General features: G+C 36.8%; 1 protein-coding gene across 2 annotated transcripts; it reads left to right on the top strand.

The window, feature by feature from the left end:
- Window positions 1-2301: 2301 nt before the first annotated feature.
- Window positions 2302-20034, top strand: HUS1 (HUS1 checkpoint clamp component). 2 transcript variants are annotated; one of them, XM_051984454.1, is made up of 8 exons: window positions 2302-3201; window positions 3534-3661; window positions 3743-3919; window positions 7625-7732; window positions 10973-11047; window positions 14256-14355; window positions 15464-15583; window positions 18755-20034. In XM_051984454.1, exons 1-8 carry the CDS (start codon window positions 3150-3152, stop codon window positions 18835-18837), a joined length of 843 nt encoding a protein of 280 aa, XP_051840414.1. In that variant the 5' UTR covers window positions 2302-3149; the 3' UTR covers window positions 18838-20034. The 2 variants fall into 2 exon arrangements, with proteins under 2 accessions (XP_051840414.1, XP_051840424.1); XM_051984464.1 differs by lacking the exon at window positions 2302-3201 and adding an exon at window positions 3276-3362.
- Window positions 20035-20406: the final 372 nt, after the last annotated feature.

Genomic DNA, 20406 nt, shown 5'->3' on the forward strand with positions numbered 1-20406 from the left:
GAGTTGGAAAAAGATGGAAAAGCTAGATGGGTTGAGATCTGCATTGTTGGAAGAACACTCATATTGATGAAATCACAAATCTCTTTAAATATCTAAAGTTTCCATACAAGGTGGAAGGCTTCTAAGGTTCTTCATAGAGGAAACAATTTTCTCCTATACTTTCAAAGACAAAAAAACCTTGATGATTATTTAAACATCATCCTTCCCAATCTACTATTGTAGTCAATGTCATGACCATTGTCCTGATCACTCAGATTCAAACCATGTCATCACTTTGACGTCTTTCCATCCCTCCATAAGGGCAGGTGGGTGGTACAAGGCATAGAATGTCTTGTCTGGAATCAGGAAAACTTGAGTTAAAATCTTCAGACATCTACTATGTGACCCTGAACAAATGACTTAGTTTGCCTCAGTTTTCTTATCTGTAAAAGGAGAAGGAAATGGAAAACCACTTCACTGTATCTTTTGGGCATGGCTGAAAAATGAACAGACTTATCCTTCAATATGCCTTACCTTTATACATCACTGATATCACCTCCCTTCTCCCAGACACAAGAACTGGTATCTGACATCTCTAATCTGGTTTAAATTCCTTTTTCAACACCAACTCTTGTCAGTTTAATGCAGGTTCAAGTTCTTGAACTGAAAAAGGGAGCCCCGAAACTCTCTCTCTCTGCCTCCCTCTCTCTCTCTTTCCATCTCTCTCTCTCTCCCTCCTTCCCTCTCTCTCCCTCCCTCTCCATCTCTCTCTTCCTCCCTTCCTCCTTCCTCTTTCTGTCTCTCTCTCTCTCCCTCCCTCTCTTTCTCTATCTCTTCCTCCCTCCCTTCCTCCTTCTCTCTCTCCTTCCATTTCTCTGTCTCTGTGTCTCTCTCTCTCTCCCTCCCTCTCTCTCTCTCCTTCCATCTCTCTCTTTCTCCTTCCTTTCCTCTGTGTCTCCCTCTCCCTCCCTCTCCATCTCTCTCTTCCTCCCTCCTCTTTCTCTCTCTCTCTCCTTCCCTCTCTGTCTCTCTCCCTCCCTCTCTCTTTCCATCTCTTTCTCTCTCTCCTTCCATGTCTTCCTCCCTCCCTCCTTCTCTCTCTCTCTCTTTCTCCCCTTCCATCTCTCTCTCTCCCTCCTTCTCTCTCTGTCTCTCTCCCTCTCCTTCCATCTCTGTCTCTCTCCCTCTCCTTCCATCTCTCTCTCTCTCTCTCTCTCTGGGTCTCTCCCTCTCTTTCTCTTTCCTTCCATCTCTCTTTCTCTCTCCCTCCCTCCCTCTTTCCCTCTCTCCCTTCCTCCTTCTCTCTCTCCTTCCATTTCTCTGTCTCTGTCTCTCTCTCCTTCTATCTCTCTCTTTCTCCCTCCTTTCCTCTCTGTCTTCCTCTCCCTCCCTCTCCATCTCTCTCTTCCTCCCTCCTCTCTCTGTCTCTCTCTCCTTCCCTCTGTCTCTCTCCCTCCCTCTCTCTTTCCATCTCTTTCTCTCTCTCTCCTTCCATGTCTTCCTCCCTCCTCTCTCTCTTTCTCCCCTTCCTTCTCTCTCTCTCCCTCCTTCTCTCTCTCTCCCTCTCCTTCCATCTCTCTCTCTCTCTCTCTCTGGGTCTCTCCCTCCCTCTCTTTCTCTTTCCTTCCATCTCTCTTTCTCTCTCCCTCCCTCCCTCTTTCCCTCTCTCTCTCCCCCTTCCTTTTCTCTCTCTCTCTCTGACTTTGGGGGGAAAGCTTGGGAACTCCCTCGGAGAAGCTCTCCCGAGAGACCAGCTCCAGGGACTCAAGATAAAGTGGTTTCATTCTGTTATCTTGGTGGGACTACTTGAGTCCAGGACTACACCTACTTAGCCCCGACTGGACATTGAGATTTTCATCCAGCTCCTTTGAGTTGGACATGAACACAGAGGCACTCATTCAATTCCAAGATTAAGCCTTCCAAGCTCCCCAGTTCTTTGCTCAAGGCTTCTATTGATCACTTAATTGCTGGGAATCTTAACCTTCCTTAACCTCTCACATTGGGAAAACCTTTTAGTTAGTGGTACCCACTATCTCACATTATCTCAGAAATCACAACACTATGGAAACCCAACTTTTCAGTACTTCTCACAGTAAAATGCCTCAATATACATAACAGAAACTTTCCCCACTAGTTCTCCTGGGACTGGGAGCAACAAGTTTGCCAGAGACCAATAGGACAGAAGAGGGTTTTGAGCCCAGAAGCACTACTAGCATTAAGGCAGAACTGTTTTCCCTCTAATGAGTCAAGATATTGCTTTGAGTTCATCTTCCTTACCCCCAGACTACATTCAGAGCATTTTCCTTTTCTGCTTTTTGAAATGGGGAGTAAAAAAGAACCACGCTGATAATTTTACCCAAGGAATAAATCTCTGAGAGTTTCTGAAGTACATAGGGCCATTCCTCCCGACTGGAGGATGGACAGAGTGGCAAAATTTTGAGAAATATTGACGAGACTCCCTTGATGAGGTGTCTCTAAAGTCCTAGTGCAGTGCCCAACTATTCAACGTCAAAAACCGAACCAAGATTTTTGGAACACCCTGTATTTATTGTTATTCCCATTTTATAAACAAGGCGGAGGTCCAGTGCTTCCCGAGGGATAGCAGGTCATAACCATGGGGAGAACAGCTGGCAAGGGGCAGAGTGGGCCCTCAGACTGTTTCCTAGGTTGTATGACCTCAGGAATGCTGGATTTGCGGCTTACCTCCTCGGAAATCTCCGCAACTAAGTTGGCTCACTAAAGGGAATTTCGAAGAAGATATATTAAAAAAAACAAACAACAACAAAAACCAACATTTAAGGCCGAGGTCCTAGGTCAAAAGTGGGGCCTTTCCAGCACCACAACAGATGATTCCTTAAGGCCTCAAACTGTCAAAGGTTAAACGCAAACTTTTGTTACTCAGAAAGAGAAAAGAACAATTTAAAGGGAATGCCAGCTACTTTAGCCCTTCTCTCAAAACTCCAGCAATTTTCGCCAGAATCTAGATCGGCTCGCGCAGGCGCAGTGGAAGTACTTTGAGGTCAAAGGGCAGGAGGCCTCCGTTACAGCGTATTGCTTCAGCAACCGGCGGAACCCGGCGCAGGGTGCGCGCGCGCTTCCGCGGCGGGAAGCCGAGTTGGGGGGAGAAAGGAATCCACCAGTGTTGCGAGCATTTCGCGTCCGTGGGTGCTATGAGGTTCCGGGCCAAGATTGTGGATTTAGGCTGCTTGAATCACTTCACCCGTGAGCGGCTCGCGCGCGTGCGGCTGTGCCAAGGGGGCCTGAGGGTGGGAAGCGCTCGCGCGCCGGAAGTTGCGCAAGGATTGAGGTGGGAGGGGGGTGTCTTTCTTTCCCTTCCCTCCGGAATCTCTGCTGGGGAGTCTGTTTTGCCTGACAACCAGCTGGTATTTATGATGAGTTTATTGTGTACCATCCGCGGGGGTAGCGCCACGATTGTACCAAAGAATCCCTGCTCTCAAGCTGGGGCTTTCCCCTCGGGGTCTGGTTGGGTCTCTACTCCCCCGAGGGGTAGCGGCCACCTCACTCTTGCTCTTCTCCGTACCCCGCCCCCCCAGGTGTCAGCAGCACCATCTCTAAGCTGGCCAAGACATGCACACTGCGCCTCAGTCCGCACAAGCTTTACTTCATCCTGTCCGACAAGGTGGCCAATGGCGGAGTCAGCATGTGGTGCGAGCTGGCCCAGGTGAGAGCCCCGAACCGATCATCCCCTCCCCCCTACAAATTCCCTCCCCCCGCTAGAGCCAGGGTAACTTTGTATTCCTAGGGCAATTTCTTTGACGAATTTCAAATGGAAGGAGTCGCAGCGGATTACAATGAAATCTATTTGGAGCTGACGCCGGAAAACTTATCTAGAGCCTTGAAAACGGCCCAGAACGCCAAAACAGTAAAGATCAAGCTAACCAACAAGCACTGCCCCTGCCTCACCGTGGCTGTGGAGCTGGTGAGTTCCCAGAAGCCCTTGCGTGGGTCTTGTCAGTGTGTATGGGGGCGGTGTGTTTTGCCACGTGACTAGCGTTGTCTTGTATCTGTCACTCAAAGCCATACTTTTTGCTGGGTCCTGAAACTTATCTTCCTATGAAATTTAACATGTGATCGTAGACTTAGAGTAAAGGAATCTGGAGGATTGTCACAACCAGATGAGGTCACTGGGGCCCAAAGGCGTTAAATGACGGACTCCAGGTAACATAACGAGTGTTTTGAGACAAAATTCTAACTCTGCTCGCCCTTTGCCATCATTATGGAGCTTTTTAAAATTTACATTTTTAAGTCGTTAAGGTTTCTCCTCACAGAGGCTCTCTGTGTCTCTTATGCTTATTTTATAAATGCTGGAGGAGAAGCATTTATGCTTATTTTATAAATGCTGGAGGAGAAGCATTTATGCTTATTTTATAAATGCTGGAGGAGAAGCATTTATGCTTATTTTATAAATGTTTATTTTATAAATGAAACTATTATTATGCTTATTTTATAAATGAAAACCTCAGAACATTAAATGACTTAAAGTCACACAAGAGCCCAGGTGCTCTGTCTCTTGATTTGGGTCTTAATTGCACCAAGCTTCCTTCCTAAAATTAGTTATATGCTCTTGGAGGTCCAGCATTCACATCTATTTAATTTAATTACTCCCCACCACCACCATTCTCCAGTGCCTTGGCCAAAATAGGGAATTAAGTAGATTTGGTGATTCTGAGAATTTTAGAAAGAATCTAAAGAGATCAGCTAATCCAACTCATTACCTAAGCAGAGCCCCATTTACAAACTACCACTAGTTCGTTAGTATCTCTGTTTTTCTGCCTCTCCTCACAGCATTTGTTATTTGCCTTACCTTAAAGGGTGGCGGAAGCTCAATATTTGTAAATTGCCATTAAGCAAAGTGTAGTAAAATGAATGAGGTATATCTTTGGTGACAATATTTTTAGATATTATTAGTTTCAAACATCCCCATTCACATTGCCAAAATGTGATCATTTACCTTCTGTTTGAAGACCTCATGATAAAGAACATACTGTCTTACTAACAAACATCCAATAAGCAAGCATTTATTAAGTACTTCTGCATCAATCAGTGGACATAGAAAGACAAAAAAACAGTTTCTATCTTAAACCCCTTCCCTCCCTCCCCCCCAGGAGCTTGTGGTGGAGACCACATGTATATAAAGCCATATACAAATCAAATCAGCTGCAAAATAAGCTGGGGTACATTGTGATGTTTAGGATGAGGGAAGAGGGCTAGTAAAAAGAAAGCAGGTAAAAGGAAAGTCCTATGGAGAAAACAGTGCTTGAGCTGTAAGGAGAGAGATGGAATTCATTCCATTGTTAGATAGCTCTGATTATTTGAAAGTTTTCTTCTAGAAATCTACTTTAATGCAATTTTTATTGATTGTTCTTCTGCTCTCATGGCTTAAGAACACAGTCATCAGCATGTCCACTCTTTTCTCCAAGGAAAACACCTGCAAAATGTCCTTAGTTCCTTAGATCTCTATACTGCTTGGAATTGAGTTCTAATTATCTGCGTTGCTTCCTTTCTTTTTCATACAGATTTTCACTGTCTTTATTAAAAGGATTACCCAGAAATAAAAGCAATATTTTAGAGGTGATCTAATTAGCTCAATCTATAGTGAGGTCATAGCATCATTTGTCTTGAATACTATGTTTCAATTAAAAAAATATTTCCCAAATTTGAAGCACTGGAGATTCAAAGACAAAAGTAAATGAAAGTTATTCTTGATCTTGAAATCACATACACATAGAAGTAAGCACAAATATATATATATACAAAATAAATACAAATTACTTGAGGAGAGGAGTAAAGAAAGATCTTATATAGCAGAGTTACCCTTGAGCTGAAACTTGAAGAGAGCTAGGGGATTTTAAGAGGTGTTGGTGGAGAGGAAGAGAATTTTAGACTTGGACAACATAGCAATAGGGGACAGAATGTATTGAGAACAGGAAACAATTAGTTTGCTTGGCAAAATACATTGTAGGAGAGTATGCTTTTTAAAATATATTTTTTATTTCACTAAATATTTACCAATTACATTTTTAAAAATTTCTGAGATTCTCTCTCTCTCTCTCTTTTTTTTTTTTTTTTAATTTTGAGGTCCAAATTCTCTCCCTCACTTCCAGTCTTCCCATGGGTTGAAAAGGCAAGCATTATGTTATCAGTTTTGTATGTTGAAGTCATGTTAAAAATATTTCCATCTTAGCCATGTTGCAAAAGATAAGACACACAAATAAGGTGAAAAATACCAGTTTTTTCAGTGATGAACTCAGAGTTAATCACTTCTTTTCCTGGAGGTGAATCACATTTTTCAATATGGATCCCTTGGAATTGTCATGTATCAGAGTAGTCAAGTCTTTCAAAATTGATCATCATTATATTGTTCTTACTGTGCATAGTAATCTGGTTCTTTCACCTGACTGCATCAGATTTACTAGATTTTTCTGAAACCATTATGCTTGTTATTTCTTACAGCATACTAGTATTTCATCACAATCATCTACCACAATTTATTTAGCTATTCCTCAGTTGATTGTTAGCTCCTTAATTTCTAATTCTTTTCTGCCACACAAAAAGAGCTGCTATAAATATTTTTGCACAATTAGGCTCTTTCCCCTTTTCTTTTTCTTTTCTTTCTTTCTTTCTTTCTTTTTTTTTTTTTTTTGGCTGAGGCAATTAGGGTTAAGTGACTTGCCCAGGATCACACAGCTAAGAAGTGTTAAGTGTCTGAGATCGAATTTGAACTCGGGTCCTCCTGAATTCAGAGCTGATGCTCTATGGTGCTGCCTAGCTGCCCCTCTTTTCCCTTTTCTTTAATTTCTTTGGGATACAGACCTATTATTGGTATTGCTAGGTCAAATGATGTGTATAAGTTTTTAGTCTTTTGGATATAGTTCCAATTTGTTTTCCAGAGTGATTGGACCAGTTCCCAATTCTACCACTAGTTCATTAGTATTTCTGTTTTTCTGCTTCTCCTCCAGCATTTGTTATTTACCTTACCTTAAAGAGTGGCAGAAGCTCAATATTTGTAAATTGCCATTAAGCAAAGTGTAGTAAAATGAATGAGGTATATCTTTGGTGACAATATTTTTAGATACTATTAGTTTCAAACATCCCCGTTAAACGTGTTTAATTATTATTATTATTATTATTATCTGTAGTGGTCTGGAACTCTGAAAAGGTATACTTGAAAAACAGCATGGTGCTTATAGTTGTGCATGCTTAATGTAGTGTAGTAAGGTAATCATATTGAAGGATTTAAGGGCTGAGGGAGGGAGACACAGCTCTCTCAGCCACGGTACTCTCACCCACAGCTCTCAGCCAGAGAAGACTTCAGGCTCCAGAATCCAAACTTCATCTTTGACCAGCCACGTGGAGGCTCTCCTTCCTCCTTCACTTTTCCACCTTAAGACCAAGGACTTTGCCTGATCCTGATGTCCTGCAGAGAGCTAGCCTAGACATTACAATTATCCTTAATATTTTAATAGTAGAGAAGCACAAAGACATTATGAACTGAAAGGAAAGAGTAACTTTAGAAATATCAATATCGATTTCATGTCACCAACTTGTCTCTCTCATTTTTCTGGTGTGTCAGTTTTTATTAATAATATTAAAAATTAACTTTGAATTGTGTTTTTCTTGGCAGCCATCTTTGTCAAGCAGTAGTCGCATTGTAACACATGACATCCCTGTAGGGGTTATTCCCAGAAAATTATGGACTGATTTCCGGGATCCTGTTCTACCAGAATTTGATGTAAGTAATTTTCTGGAGTCTTATTCTTAATTTAAATTTTACATTATTATCCTCTAGCAGCACCAAGAAGTTATATAGCATAACCTTCTGAAAAAATTCTGAGGACCTTGAAAAAGAAACTGGGTATTAATCGATTTTTGAAAGAAAGTAAAGGAAAAAATTATTGTAGTTCAACTTTATTTAAAAATTGGCTAAAGGGATGTTGGAAATTTCATACATTACCTATTTAAAATGATAATAAAAACTTAAATTTATACAGTATTTAAATAATTAAAAGGTGTTTTATTCACATCTGTCCTTTGAGGAAGATAGTATAGATACTCAAATTCAGGATCAAAGTGGTTAAGGTAGTTGTTTATGCTATTAGAAAAAAATCAGCATGGAAAAAAATGAGAGAAATTATGATTTATTTCTCCTCTTTAATTCTTTCCTTTGGAAGATTGTACTCTAATAGATGATTCAGATTTCAGAATCTTACCATTTTTATTTTTCTTTGGTAATTGTGGCTACATTTTTTAAAAAGTGTTTTTATTGGCCCTTAGTTGGTAAATTATAATTATTTATAGTCCCAAATTTGTCAGTTATTAGAATTCTGGATTTATTCTGCCAAAATCTAAAGTGTGTACACACACATACACACAGAGTTTAACTCATGTTCATATAAATTTTCACTTAAGGTTGTGTGTTTTTAGTTATGAACATATAAATTTTTGCTAAGGCATTCGGTAATTTTGGGATAGCATGTCAACTTTTAAAAGTATGTTTATCAATAACAATGAAAATATTGCATTTCTGAGAAATGTGATTGATAAACATTTATTAGACATTTGATGATTCATGAATGATTTGAATGTTAATATTAAAACAATTTCAAGTTATATTTGGTTCCTTTCCATTATGCTTATGAACTAAACTTAGGTGAAAATTAGCAAATATGTTTCTTCTGGTATCTTTGTTGTTTCTAAAGCTTTTCCTATTCGAAATCCCCTAAGGATCTTTCAGTAAGCTTTAACATTTAGATGAGTTTTTCTTTTGTTAATATTTCAAAATTATTTAGAAATAAAAATATATAACGAAATGGTAAATTAGAACAAAAACACAAAATGTGTTGAAGTTCTTTTAATGTTCAGTCTAAAAGGGTTCTAGACAGATAATTATGGCAATGTTAGGTTTCTTTGTGATTCCTGAAATTGGACATAACCAGTCTCCTTAAAAAAGGTTGGATTAGAATCATCTGTGAGGATTCTGTGATTTTATTTAATACATCAAGCAAGTGTTAGATGTTTATGCCAAACACTGACTTAGCCAACAAACATTTATTAAGTGCTTACCATGTGCCAGAGATTGTGCCATATACTGCATATACAAAAAAAGGCAAAAACATGTTCCATTAAGGAACTTGTTTTCTATTATAGGAGGTAGCATGTAAATAATTTTTTTAAATCACAAAGAAAGTTTCTGCCAAAATTTTCCCCTCCTCCTCTGTTGCACGTGAAGAAATGACCCTTCTTGCCAAAGTGAGCTTCTCTACTTGCATAGGCGATCCCATTCCATCCAGTCCTTTCTAGCAGATCACTCCCCCTGGACTCTCACTTATCTTCAATCTCTCCTGTACAGGCTGTTTTCTTCCTGCCTATTAACGTACCCATGACTTACCCACCCTAAAAACTCACTTACTCAGCCCACCCTCAGGAGTTACTGTCTTATATTTCCTTTCCCCTCTATCCTCGTGTATGACTAAACTTGACAAGGCCATCTACAATTGATGCTTTTACTTCTTTTCATCTCATTCTCTTCACTCTTTGGTGTCTAGTTTCCAATTTCATCTTTCAACTGAAATAACAGTCTTCAAAGTTATCATTGATCTTTCTTGCCTAATCTAATGACCTTTTTTCAGTTCTCATCATTCTTTCAGTTCTCAACCTCTCAGCAACCTTGGACATTGTTATTCATTTTCTTGTCCTTGATATTCTCTAGGATGTAGATTTTTATGATTTTCTGCTTTTTTCTTGGTTCTACCTGTTGAACCTCTCTTTCTCAGTCTCCTTTGTTGGATCTTCATATATATATGCCCATCATATAATGATGGGTATCCCCCAAAGATCTATTTAGGGTGCTATTTTTTTTCTCCCTCTGTACAGTTTTGCTTGCTGATTTCAGTAGTCTATGGATTAAATTGTCATCTCAATGCTGATAATTCTCAAATTTATTTATCAAGCCCTAACCTCTTAACTAATTGTCAGCCAAACTTTAGGTACCTATTGGACATCTCAAATGGGGTGTCCCTTAGATATCTTAAATTCAACAGGTCCAAAACAGCTCATTATCATTTCTCCTAAAGTCCTCTCCTCTATCCCCACTATTCCCAATATTTTCTGAGTTACCTGAGCTCAAAATCTTTATGTTGGTTGGTCTCATCTGTTCATTCTTCCTCACTCTGCACAGCCAATCAGTTGCCTAGTATTGTCAGTTTTACCTTTGTAACATCCTGTATTCCCTCTTTTCTCCGATGACATTGCCACTACCCTGGTGCAAGCCTATATTACCTCACCTGAACCATTACAGTAGCTTGTTGATTGGTCTTCCTTTCTCAAGTCTCTTTTCACTCTAATCTATCCTTCACATCCCATTTACTAAAGATGAGTGATTCCCTATTAATTCCAAGATCAAATATCAAATCCTCTCTTTTAAAGTTCTTCATTACTGGCCCCTCTCTAATTTTCCGATCTTCTTATTGACTTTCTTGCTGTTCTTTGCACAAAATACTCCATCTATCTCTACTGTATTTATTTTTACTATCTACCCTCTAAATCTAGAATTTTCTTTCTTCTCATTCCTATCATTTGGCTTCTTTCCAGTCCCAGTCAAAGATCCACATTCTGCAAGAAATCTTTCCCTGTCTCCCTTAATGCTAATACTTTCCCTCTGTTGATTATCTCCAATTTATTCTGAACATATCTTCTATTTACAAACTTTTTACATATTGTTTGCCCCGGTTTCTTTACAGCATAGTGTGTGGAACATAGTAGACACATAATAAATTTTTGTTAACTACAAGATATGTACAGTTTGAATGGAAGGTAATCTCAGAAAAGAAAATCATTTACACTTGGTGAAAGCAGGACATGCTTTTTGAAGGAAATTGAAATTTGAACTAAATCTAAAATCTCTATATGTTAACTTTCTTTTTACTGTAGCTTATGTTTTTAATTATTTTTGCATATTTCATCTTTTTTGTAGGTTAGTATATATTTACCAGTTCTGAAAACTATGAAGAGTATAGTGGAAAGAATGAAAAATATCAGCAATCATATTGTAAGTTATAACTTCCTTCATCTAGAGGAGTAATTATGATACTTTTTTGGTACATTTTTAAGAGGCAATTGACATTGCCCTTTAAAATATATATAAATTATATTTGTGTGTCTATAAACATGCAGTTTTTTTCATGGTTCTACATGTATAAGATGCAACACAGTACATACACTATTGCAGACTCATTAAAAGATGGTGTTTAAGACTCAGATATTTCACAGCCGTCCTTAGTTTCTTCTTACTGGTACTTTTTAGATGGAATAGATGAAGTTTTAGAATATAATAACTTGGATTTATAGTGAGTAGTTGTTTAAGAAGGTAAAGAATGAGGTTAAATTTCTATACTTGGCTAACGAAACAAATATGACAAGAGATTGAAGACATCCACACATATTGGGAAGAATATATTTGCCTGTGGGCTTGTGTATCTGACCCAAGAGGCCTTAAAACTGAAAAAGGAGTCTTGTATATCTGCCAATTCAGAAAATGTCAGGCATTACATAAAAATAGCAGTGGTAAACTAAGCAATTCACCGGAAGCAGTGTTCAAGAAGTGGCTTCTATAGAATGTGTAGAATGGATAAAATGAATTAGAGAATTTAAGATAAGAGGTAAATTTGACATCATAAGGATTAGTAACACTTAGCAAAATATGATTCATAACTAGACTACAGCAAGGAAGGAATTATCCAGTCATTTCAGTTGTGTCCAGCTCTTTGTGATCCTGCATGGGGTTTTCTTGTCAAAGATACTGGAAGTGGTTTGCTATTTCCTTCTCCAGCTCATTTTACAGATGAGGAACTGAGACAAATAGGGTTAAGTGACTTGACCAGGGTCATACAACTGATCAGTACTGGATTTGGATTCAAATCTCTCTGACTCCAGGTATGATGCTCTGTCTAGAGCAGGGGTCCTCAAACTTTTTAAATTGGGGGCCAGTTCACTGTTCCTCAGACTGTTGGAGGGCCGGACTATAGTAAAAAAAAAAAAACAAAAAACAAAAAACAAAAAACCTTTGTGTGGGCCTTTAAATAAAGAAACTTCATAGCCCTGGGTGAGGGGGATAATCATCCTCAGTGGCCACATCTGGCCCGTGGGCCATAGTTTAGAACTACCCTGATCCCTGATCTAGAGGATGCTCATCTAGCTGTGCAAGAAAGGAATAGATTATCTGAGAGGCTGTAGAATAGTAGATATGATGTGAGAAAATTTATTCATCCAAAGTAGAAGTACTTGAGTTAGGATTTATGGATAGAAAAATAGAAGCTGTAGTAATGGTAGTAGGCTACTCTAGGATGTCTAGCGAGAAGGAAAAAATGAATCCACTACAGAAGCAGATCACAAAGTTAACATCAGAGCAAAATGAATTGGTGCTGGAGAAATTTAGCTATCTGGATATTGTCTAAGTTTGTTCTTTTGAAAGCTGAGCAATTGATTAGTTCTTGATTCATTTTTTAGAGAAATTCTTATTTAATTTGGAAGACATAACTAAAAAACATTTATTGAGTATGGGTTTAGGCATTGTATTAGGTGCTGAAAATAACAGACATTATTAAGCCTTTTTTTATCTTGAATGATTTTATTAAGTGAGACAACATGTATACTTAGAAATATATATAAGCCAAGTATCAAGTAATTTCATTGAGGAAGTCTGGAAAAGTTTACTTTATAAGATGGCACTTAAATAGTTTTGGAGGATGTTGGGGCTTCCAAAAGACAACATGAGGGAAAAGAGGGATTGTCATTCTGACCAAAAAAGAGGAATGTTAACCAAAGAAGAATCTTGAGTCTTTATTGAAAGAATTCATAGCACTCAGAGAATTTCTAATGTAATATAGGAAAGCTGATGTATTCTGATATCCCCCTTTGATTTTGGGAGAGAATATTTCAGAATTTCAAAGTGTAAAGAGAACATGGCCTAAAATTCTGCAGGGAAAGCCAATTCTTCTCATGAGATGGAATTTTAATAGATTTGAATGTAGATTACTGTACTTGACATAAACAAAATTACAGGCAGAGGTGATATGACTACACAACTTTTCATGTGGGAAGGAAACTGGATTTAAGTGTACCATAAATGTTATATATGCCAATATTAAAACGTGACCCAACAAAACTCTAGTGATCTTAGGCTGTTATCAATAGAAACACAGCATATAGAGATATAGTCTTGATAAGCTGCCTCGATTGAACCATTTCTGAAGTACTGTGTTCAGTTCTGAGCATTTTAGCAAGAAAACATTGAAAAGCAAAGGGATTTTCCCAGTAGTAGGCTCTAAATCATGCAATATAAGTCAGTTGAAAGATCAGAAGATGTTAGGTAGAGAATATAAGATGGTAGATTTCTTCAAGCATTTGAAGATTTGTCATGTGAAAGAAAAGTTATAAATGTTTTGGTTGGCCACTCAAGATAGAGCTAAAGCTTTTCTGCATTTGTTTTCAAACTCCATAGTTAATTTTTAAAATGAAGGTTATTTTCCTATAGAATTCTAAAACTTTTGACCTATTCAACAAATGTTTGGTTGTATAGTTGATTTGTGTGTATATGTGTGTATGTCTTTTTTTTTTTTTTTATATGTGTAAAAGTGTAGCATAAGTATCAGAGATTTACTTTGAACTTTTATAGATATTGATATAGATCTTTAATAGTGATTAATTATAAAAATAGCTATCTGCCATATTTTTGTTGAGCAATTAAGACTTCATTCCAATGCAAATAAATGGTTCAACTGTTCATAGGTTTTTAACAATGTTATAAAATTATTCAAGATTAACTACTGAAAGAAGTAGTCATGTAAATTTTTTCAATTATAAATTATTCTCAGGATCTTAGCTCCCACTTAGAGTTAACAGATTTCTTTGAGTTATGAGTAAATCATTTTTTTTAAAAAGTCATAGGATTTAAGAGTGAGGCAGGACCTTAATCATCATGAAATTCAGCTACCTACTTTTGTAAATGAGGAAGCTTAGGCTTAGAGAGGTTATTTACACAACTGAGAAACTGATCTTCTCACTCCATATGTAATTCTCTGTTCTATTAAATCATTCTGCCATCCATAGCATAGTTTCTTGGTCAGTAGGGGAAACTTGCCTTTAAGTGCTCTTTTATGTTTTATTTTAAAAGCTTACTGTTACCATGTGTCTAAAATTATTTCTTCCCTATTCGTTGATTAAAAATTTAAATCATATATTCAAACTATAATTTATAGGTTGTTGAAGCAAATCTAAAAGGAGACATGAACTTGAAAATACAAACTGATTTAGTATGCATTACAACACATTTTAAACATCTTACAAATCCTTCATGGGGTAAGATTTCTGTTTTTTTTTTTTTTTAACTTTAAATATTAAATTTGAAATCCAGTTCATTACCTTTTTTTACTCATAATGAGAGGGGAAAATGGAATAATTTGTATAGTTATTCCAGTTTGAGAAAAAATACATTGAATTAGAAATTTTTTTTAATCTTAATGATTTAACCAGTTAATAATAAAGGGTATTTTGATTCTTCTGGAAAAAATGTGGAATGAACTTGAAATATTGTTTGTTGGTTTTTTTTATCATGCTCTTTCAGAATAATTCTTGTATAAGATATATACATTTATTTTGAACTAGATCTATAATTTCCTTAGTGTAGAAAACTCATGTGGAAACTCCTTTTATCAATGCAGATTGTCATCTCTGCAACTTATAGGCTTGGAAAGTTTTTTGGGCGTACTAAGAAGTTAAGTGATTTGCTCAAATTACATAGAGCCTAATCACATGTATATTGACAAGAAACAACGTATTATTCGTTAGTTAAATCTCATGGTCAGTGATTTTTTTGTGTCTCAAGAGATATTTATTAAAGATGAGATATTAAAGATGAGCATGATGGTTCTTTCATTCCGATTATATGCTCCCTTTAAATATGGATCATATCTTTCAAATTAGTATGTTGTGTGGCATACAATTGGGACTCTATAAATGTTTGTTGATTGGATGAAGGAATGCATTTTCAAATTGCTATTATTATCTTTGTAAAGTGAAGATGAAGAGGTATAAATACACATGACTCCCAGAAAAATGGTAGTTATTCCACTTAACTGCATAAAAACCAATTCTATTGAACTTGAAAGATGCTATGTATATAGTACATAAAAGACTGGCCTTGGAGCTGGAATGATTTGGGTTCAAACTCCTCATCTCATACATTCAGCTTTGTGATCCTAGTTAAGTCACTTAATCTCTCAGTATTCTAGGGAACTTTCTGAGATTCTTACTGACTTATTGACTTGCATTGTCAGAGGGAGTTTCCTCAACAAGAGAGGTCGTGTTCCAATAGAATCAGATCTAGTCCCGTACCTTTGAACATATTTAGCCTAGACTGTTTTATAATAATAATCATTTTGTTTAAAACCCTTTTCTATCATTGTAGCCCTTGAAGATATTTCTCAAGATAGAGACTTAGAGGCCATGGTTGAAGCACGAATTGATATTAAGAAGCTTCTACAGTTTCTTGCAGGACAGCAAGTAAACACAACAAAAGTATTATGTAGTAAGTTTGCTTCACTATTCTATTTCTTTGTATAAACAGTGCCAGTCTAGAACACTTTTTTAAAATTTCGGTAAAATCTCAGTTATTTAGAATTCAACGTTATAGAAGCTTCAGCTTTTTGGAACAAGTTGGGGATTGGGGATGGAGGAGGATCTTCTAGGCAGCAGAACACTCATTGAGCTTCATATACCTACACAAAGTAGGTGTTCAATGTTGAAAGACGTGAGCATCTAGCAGCATCAGGTAGCTGTGGCAGAGAGGGATCATGAAGCTTGCTGCTATTGCAGTGGGAGAAAACATCAAAAGACAGAAGGTTTGATCTCTTGCCTAGCATTTCTGCATGAAAACTCAAGTCATGTGGAAGAAACAACACTGGAGGGCTAGTTCAGTCAGCAGTGAAGAGAGCAAACTGCTGCCCCTCAGGAGAAGGAGAAGGAGCCGTCCTCTTGTTGTTCCTTTTATTTTTTTATCTCCTTCACTTCTTCCTCCTCCTCTTGAATGGATCCCTTGTGCTTGTGAAAGGAATTTGCCATGGCAAGAAGAACATTTCTTATTGTGAGATAGAACTAAAGGAGGAGATAATGGCAAAAAAGTATTTGAGTGATGGGAAAGGAAAGGAGAAAAGGTGAATGGTCTCAAGTTTTTCAGTAAAATATCATGCAGAATTCTTGGTTGGAAGGAGTGGGAACCATGGGAGATTTACATATTTATGAGAAAGAAGTAAATATCAAAAAACACCCTGGTGTGCAAATCTTTTTTTTAGAAAAGTAAGGTTCAAAACCCCTGCTAGTGGCTTCTACTCATTCAGCCCTATGTCCTTCTAGCATAATTGTAGGTCTCAGGAAAATAGCTGTAAAAAATAGCTCATTTCCTTTCAGCATAGTTTTGCTATGTCTCAAGTAGGTGAAGGCAGCAACTTGAATTCCATAATAGCTGGAAACCAGATGTATATTCTAGTTCCAAATACTTTCATAGTTTGATTTCTCTACTACTGGTGACATACATAATTTTTACTCTCTTTTTAGGTTTATCATAAAAGAAACATGGTGACAAAGTTATTAATCTCTCTAACTACATTTCCCACTGTTTTCTATTGTCTCTGCCTAGTCTAGCATAATTGTAAGTTGAGTTCTGTACATATTAAAACTTTTTTTTTTTTTAAATAGAGCATATTACAAATGCAAGCCAGCATGACATACTGTATGGAATGCTGTCCATGTACCCAGGAAATTCTGGATTCCTATCCTGCTTCTGTCAAATGCTATCTTATGTTACCATGGACAAACTGAGCCTTTTATTGATGACTTAGGGATAAATATGAATCATTATACTATGCTTTAAAAAGTGGGCTACTGGGTTTGTGGCAGCCAAGCGATGGAGTGTTCTTAAAGTGTCAGATCTGGAGTCAGTAAGACCCGAGTTCAAGTCCAGCCTTGGTCGCTTATGAGCTATGTAGCCCTGCGCACTTCACCTAACTGCTTTCAGTTTTCTCATCTGTGAAATAAGTTAGAGAAGGAAATAGCAAACTGCTCCAGTATCTATGCCAAGAAAACCCCAACTGGGGTCACAGAGTGGGACACAACTAAAGTGACCAAAGAACCACAGCTGGGTCTATAGAAATATTATTGGCCTTCTTCCCAACCCCCAATATATGTGTACATATATCCACTCTAGAACTGTCTTGTGGTTTGTGTGCTGTTATTGTGGCACAGCCATCCCCTTAGGAGTTATTAAACCTGGATGATTGTTTGTTTTCCCAGATTGAAGAGCTGTCTTGTAATTAGGAGGCCCTTCTCTCATACTATTGACTTTTTTTATTATGCCTTTATAACTATTGCCCCATGAGAGTGATCCTTTCTTTCTCTCCCATTAATCACACAGATTCAGTATAATCTTTGGTTCTTCCATTCTTAGATAGCTTTGTCATTTTTCATAGTTTAGAAATGGAACTACTGCTTCACTGACAGGTTTTTAATTTATATTCATTTGCCCTGGAACCTAGTATATGAATTTATCATTTTAAATACTGGGAATATACAGAAACTGACCAGATTCAATGTCTTATATTTCCCCCCCTCTGTTAGTATTTTATGACTAATCAAAATTAAATTATTTTTTAAAAAATTATACTTTATGATAATTCAAGTTCACCATTATAGACATTTATTATTTTACTATTCTATATATGGCTAGACCCTTAGAATTTGTTTACTGTTACATTACAGGGCTTCCCTGTGATTAGTGTGCTTTTAGTGTGGCATCTGGAAGTTGATGCTATTAGTGAATTTTTTTTACTGCAGGACATTACTAAATATCACTTATAGGGGCAACTAGATGGCACAGTGTGTAGCACACTGATCCTGAAGTTAGAAGGACCTGAATTTAAATCTGGCCTCAATGGCTGTGTGACCTTGGGCAAGTGTGAATGCCAAGTCTGCATTCACTACTGCCAGTCTCTCCTAATTCCCAGGCACTCAGAGAAATCTTTGGTCACTGTCTTTTGCAGTACTTAAACCAATTTTACCAAGCTTACCTCTTTCTGAGGTCTTCAAAGATCTCTGGCCATCATTCATAAAAACGATGGTTTAGCTACACAACATAGCACTCGGGAGCAGCTACATGAAAGTTCAGGATCCTTATTCAAGTGTCCACATCCTATTCTCTGACCTTTTGCACACTCTTAGTTACTACTCCCAGCAGAGCTCCTGGTGAAAAGGACCAACTTCCTTGTCCCTACAGTTTAAATAGGGTCTATGAGGTCACACGCAGGCCAGTCAGAGAAGGAGATGCCTCCTGTTAATGATACAGATCTCAATGTGACCAGAGTTCCCACCCATGAGGTGGTCCTTACTAGTACACGGCAGACCCACTTCCCAGGGTCTCAAGCTTTATTGTTTGTTTACTTCCTGTTGCATTGTACTTGAGTCCTCTGACCCTTACAGGCAAGTCATTTAACCCCAATTGCTTGTACCTCCACACACACACATACAAAACAAAAGCAAAAACCTAAATATCATTTATTTGTATTTGAAAGAAAGATGATTACATTCTAGAGAAAGAATTTCTATTTAAAAGTAATTCTTTATTTGAAAGCAAGATGTTATATACAGGAAAATACATTAGTGTGTGCACTTGAACACTTTTTAAAATGCTGTCTCTTTTTTCTTCCAGATATTGTGCAAAACCGGATTGTTCACTTTATTTTGCTACATGATGAGGTTTCCCTTCAGTATTTCATTCCTGCATTGTCATAAGAATTCACCTGTTGAAGAGATTTTGCCAGTCCAAAGACCTTTTCTATCAAAATGAAGAAAGATGATGGATAGTGTGTTTTAAGCCTTTGGGCTTTATCCTCACTCTGGTATACATCATGTAAAAGCAACTTCTTTTTTTTTTTCTTTTATAATATATTCATAGGATGCATATTAATGAAACAATTGGATAAACTTATGTCTTTGTTTTTATTGTGGTTTCTATATTTTACCTTTAAGAAATAGAAAAGGTTAATTATAATTTTGTGTATTGAATTTTAATTTTTTTGATTGCTACTAAATGAAAACTGTAGCAAACATTATGCATGCATGTACATCACAGGTTTAGAAGAACATCTCAGCATTATTTAAGAGGGCACTTTCTGATGAAGATAGTAGTGTTTCTGTAAGACATTCATCACTTCCTAAAGCAGACATTCAAAAGATTCAAATCTGTTTATGCAGCTATCTCTTCGTGGGAATGATGGAATAGAAGGAAGAAAAATCATTTTCTGTTTTTGTGCTGTTCCTGGGGAAGGAAGGTGTTGCTGGGAATGATGCTCTGGGTTACCATAAATAAGTCCTAGAGCTAATCATTTTTCTTTGGAAGTTTCGAAGAAAAAACTATTTCAAAATAATACTTAGGTTTCCAAATTTCAGTTTGTCTTTACATATCTAAATTCGGTACAGGTACTGATTGGTAAGTTTTCTCATTTACTCTGACATCATTTATTAAATTTCCCTTTACAGTTTAGTCTCAGAGACTCTGTACTGAAGTTGTGGATGATTTAAGAAATAGAACATTACTTATATTTATCTTTCATACCAATTTGAAGAATATGAAAAAAAAATTGATTCAACTGTCAAATGTAATATATAAATGAGATTTCAGCAGAAAATTAAAACATTGCTTCTTATTGTTTTATATTATTTTACCAAATCTTGGCAGTATCAGTTAATTTTATGTATTTGATAATCTATTAAACCAACACCTTGAATTCAAAAAGATCCTTTTATTCAGTTTTTTCCCTTGCAGTTCTGTCCTCATATAGAAATCTAAAATTATACTGTAAAAATGTGTCTGAAAGATTTATAAATTTATTAGCTTTTTTCAAGAATTGGGTGTTCATAGATTTTAACAAGTTTCAGAAAGATTTAAGTCAATAAGTAACTGTAAAAGATATTTGTAAAACTTTATTTTTTTAAATAAAAATTTCTACTTATAAAACAGACTGAAGTTTTCTAATTAATATTGCCTAAAATGTAATTTCTTTCCCCTTTCAAACATAAAAAATTTGAAGTATCTTGTGAAATGTTTTATTAGGAAGAAGCTTTACAGATCACAGAATTTTGGAGTTTTTCAGTTTCATTCATATGGAATCTGATCCCTCCTTATTTTAGCATGTGTATATAAACCCAGTAGGCCAAAGTAACTTGATCATAGTTATCTCACTTGTTATTTTAAATAGAGCTGAGGCTAGAACTCAGATCTCATGACTTGCAGTGTTGCTAAAATATCTTAAGATTTGCTTTATAAAACTTAGTTCCTTGCATAATTATTTGACCAAATTG

Source organism: Antechinus flavipes, chromosome 1, assembly GCF_016432865.1.
Source record: "Antechinus flavipes isolate AdamAnt ecotype Samford, QLD, Australia chromosome 1, AdamAnt_v2, whole genome shotgun sequence".
Lineage (NCBI taxonomy): Eukaryota > Metazoa > Chordata > Mammalia > Dasyuromorphia > Dasyuridae > Antechinus > Antechinus flavipes.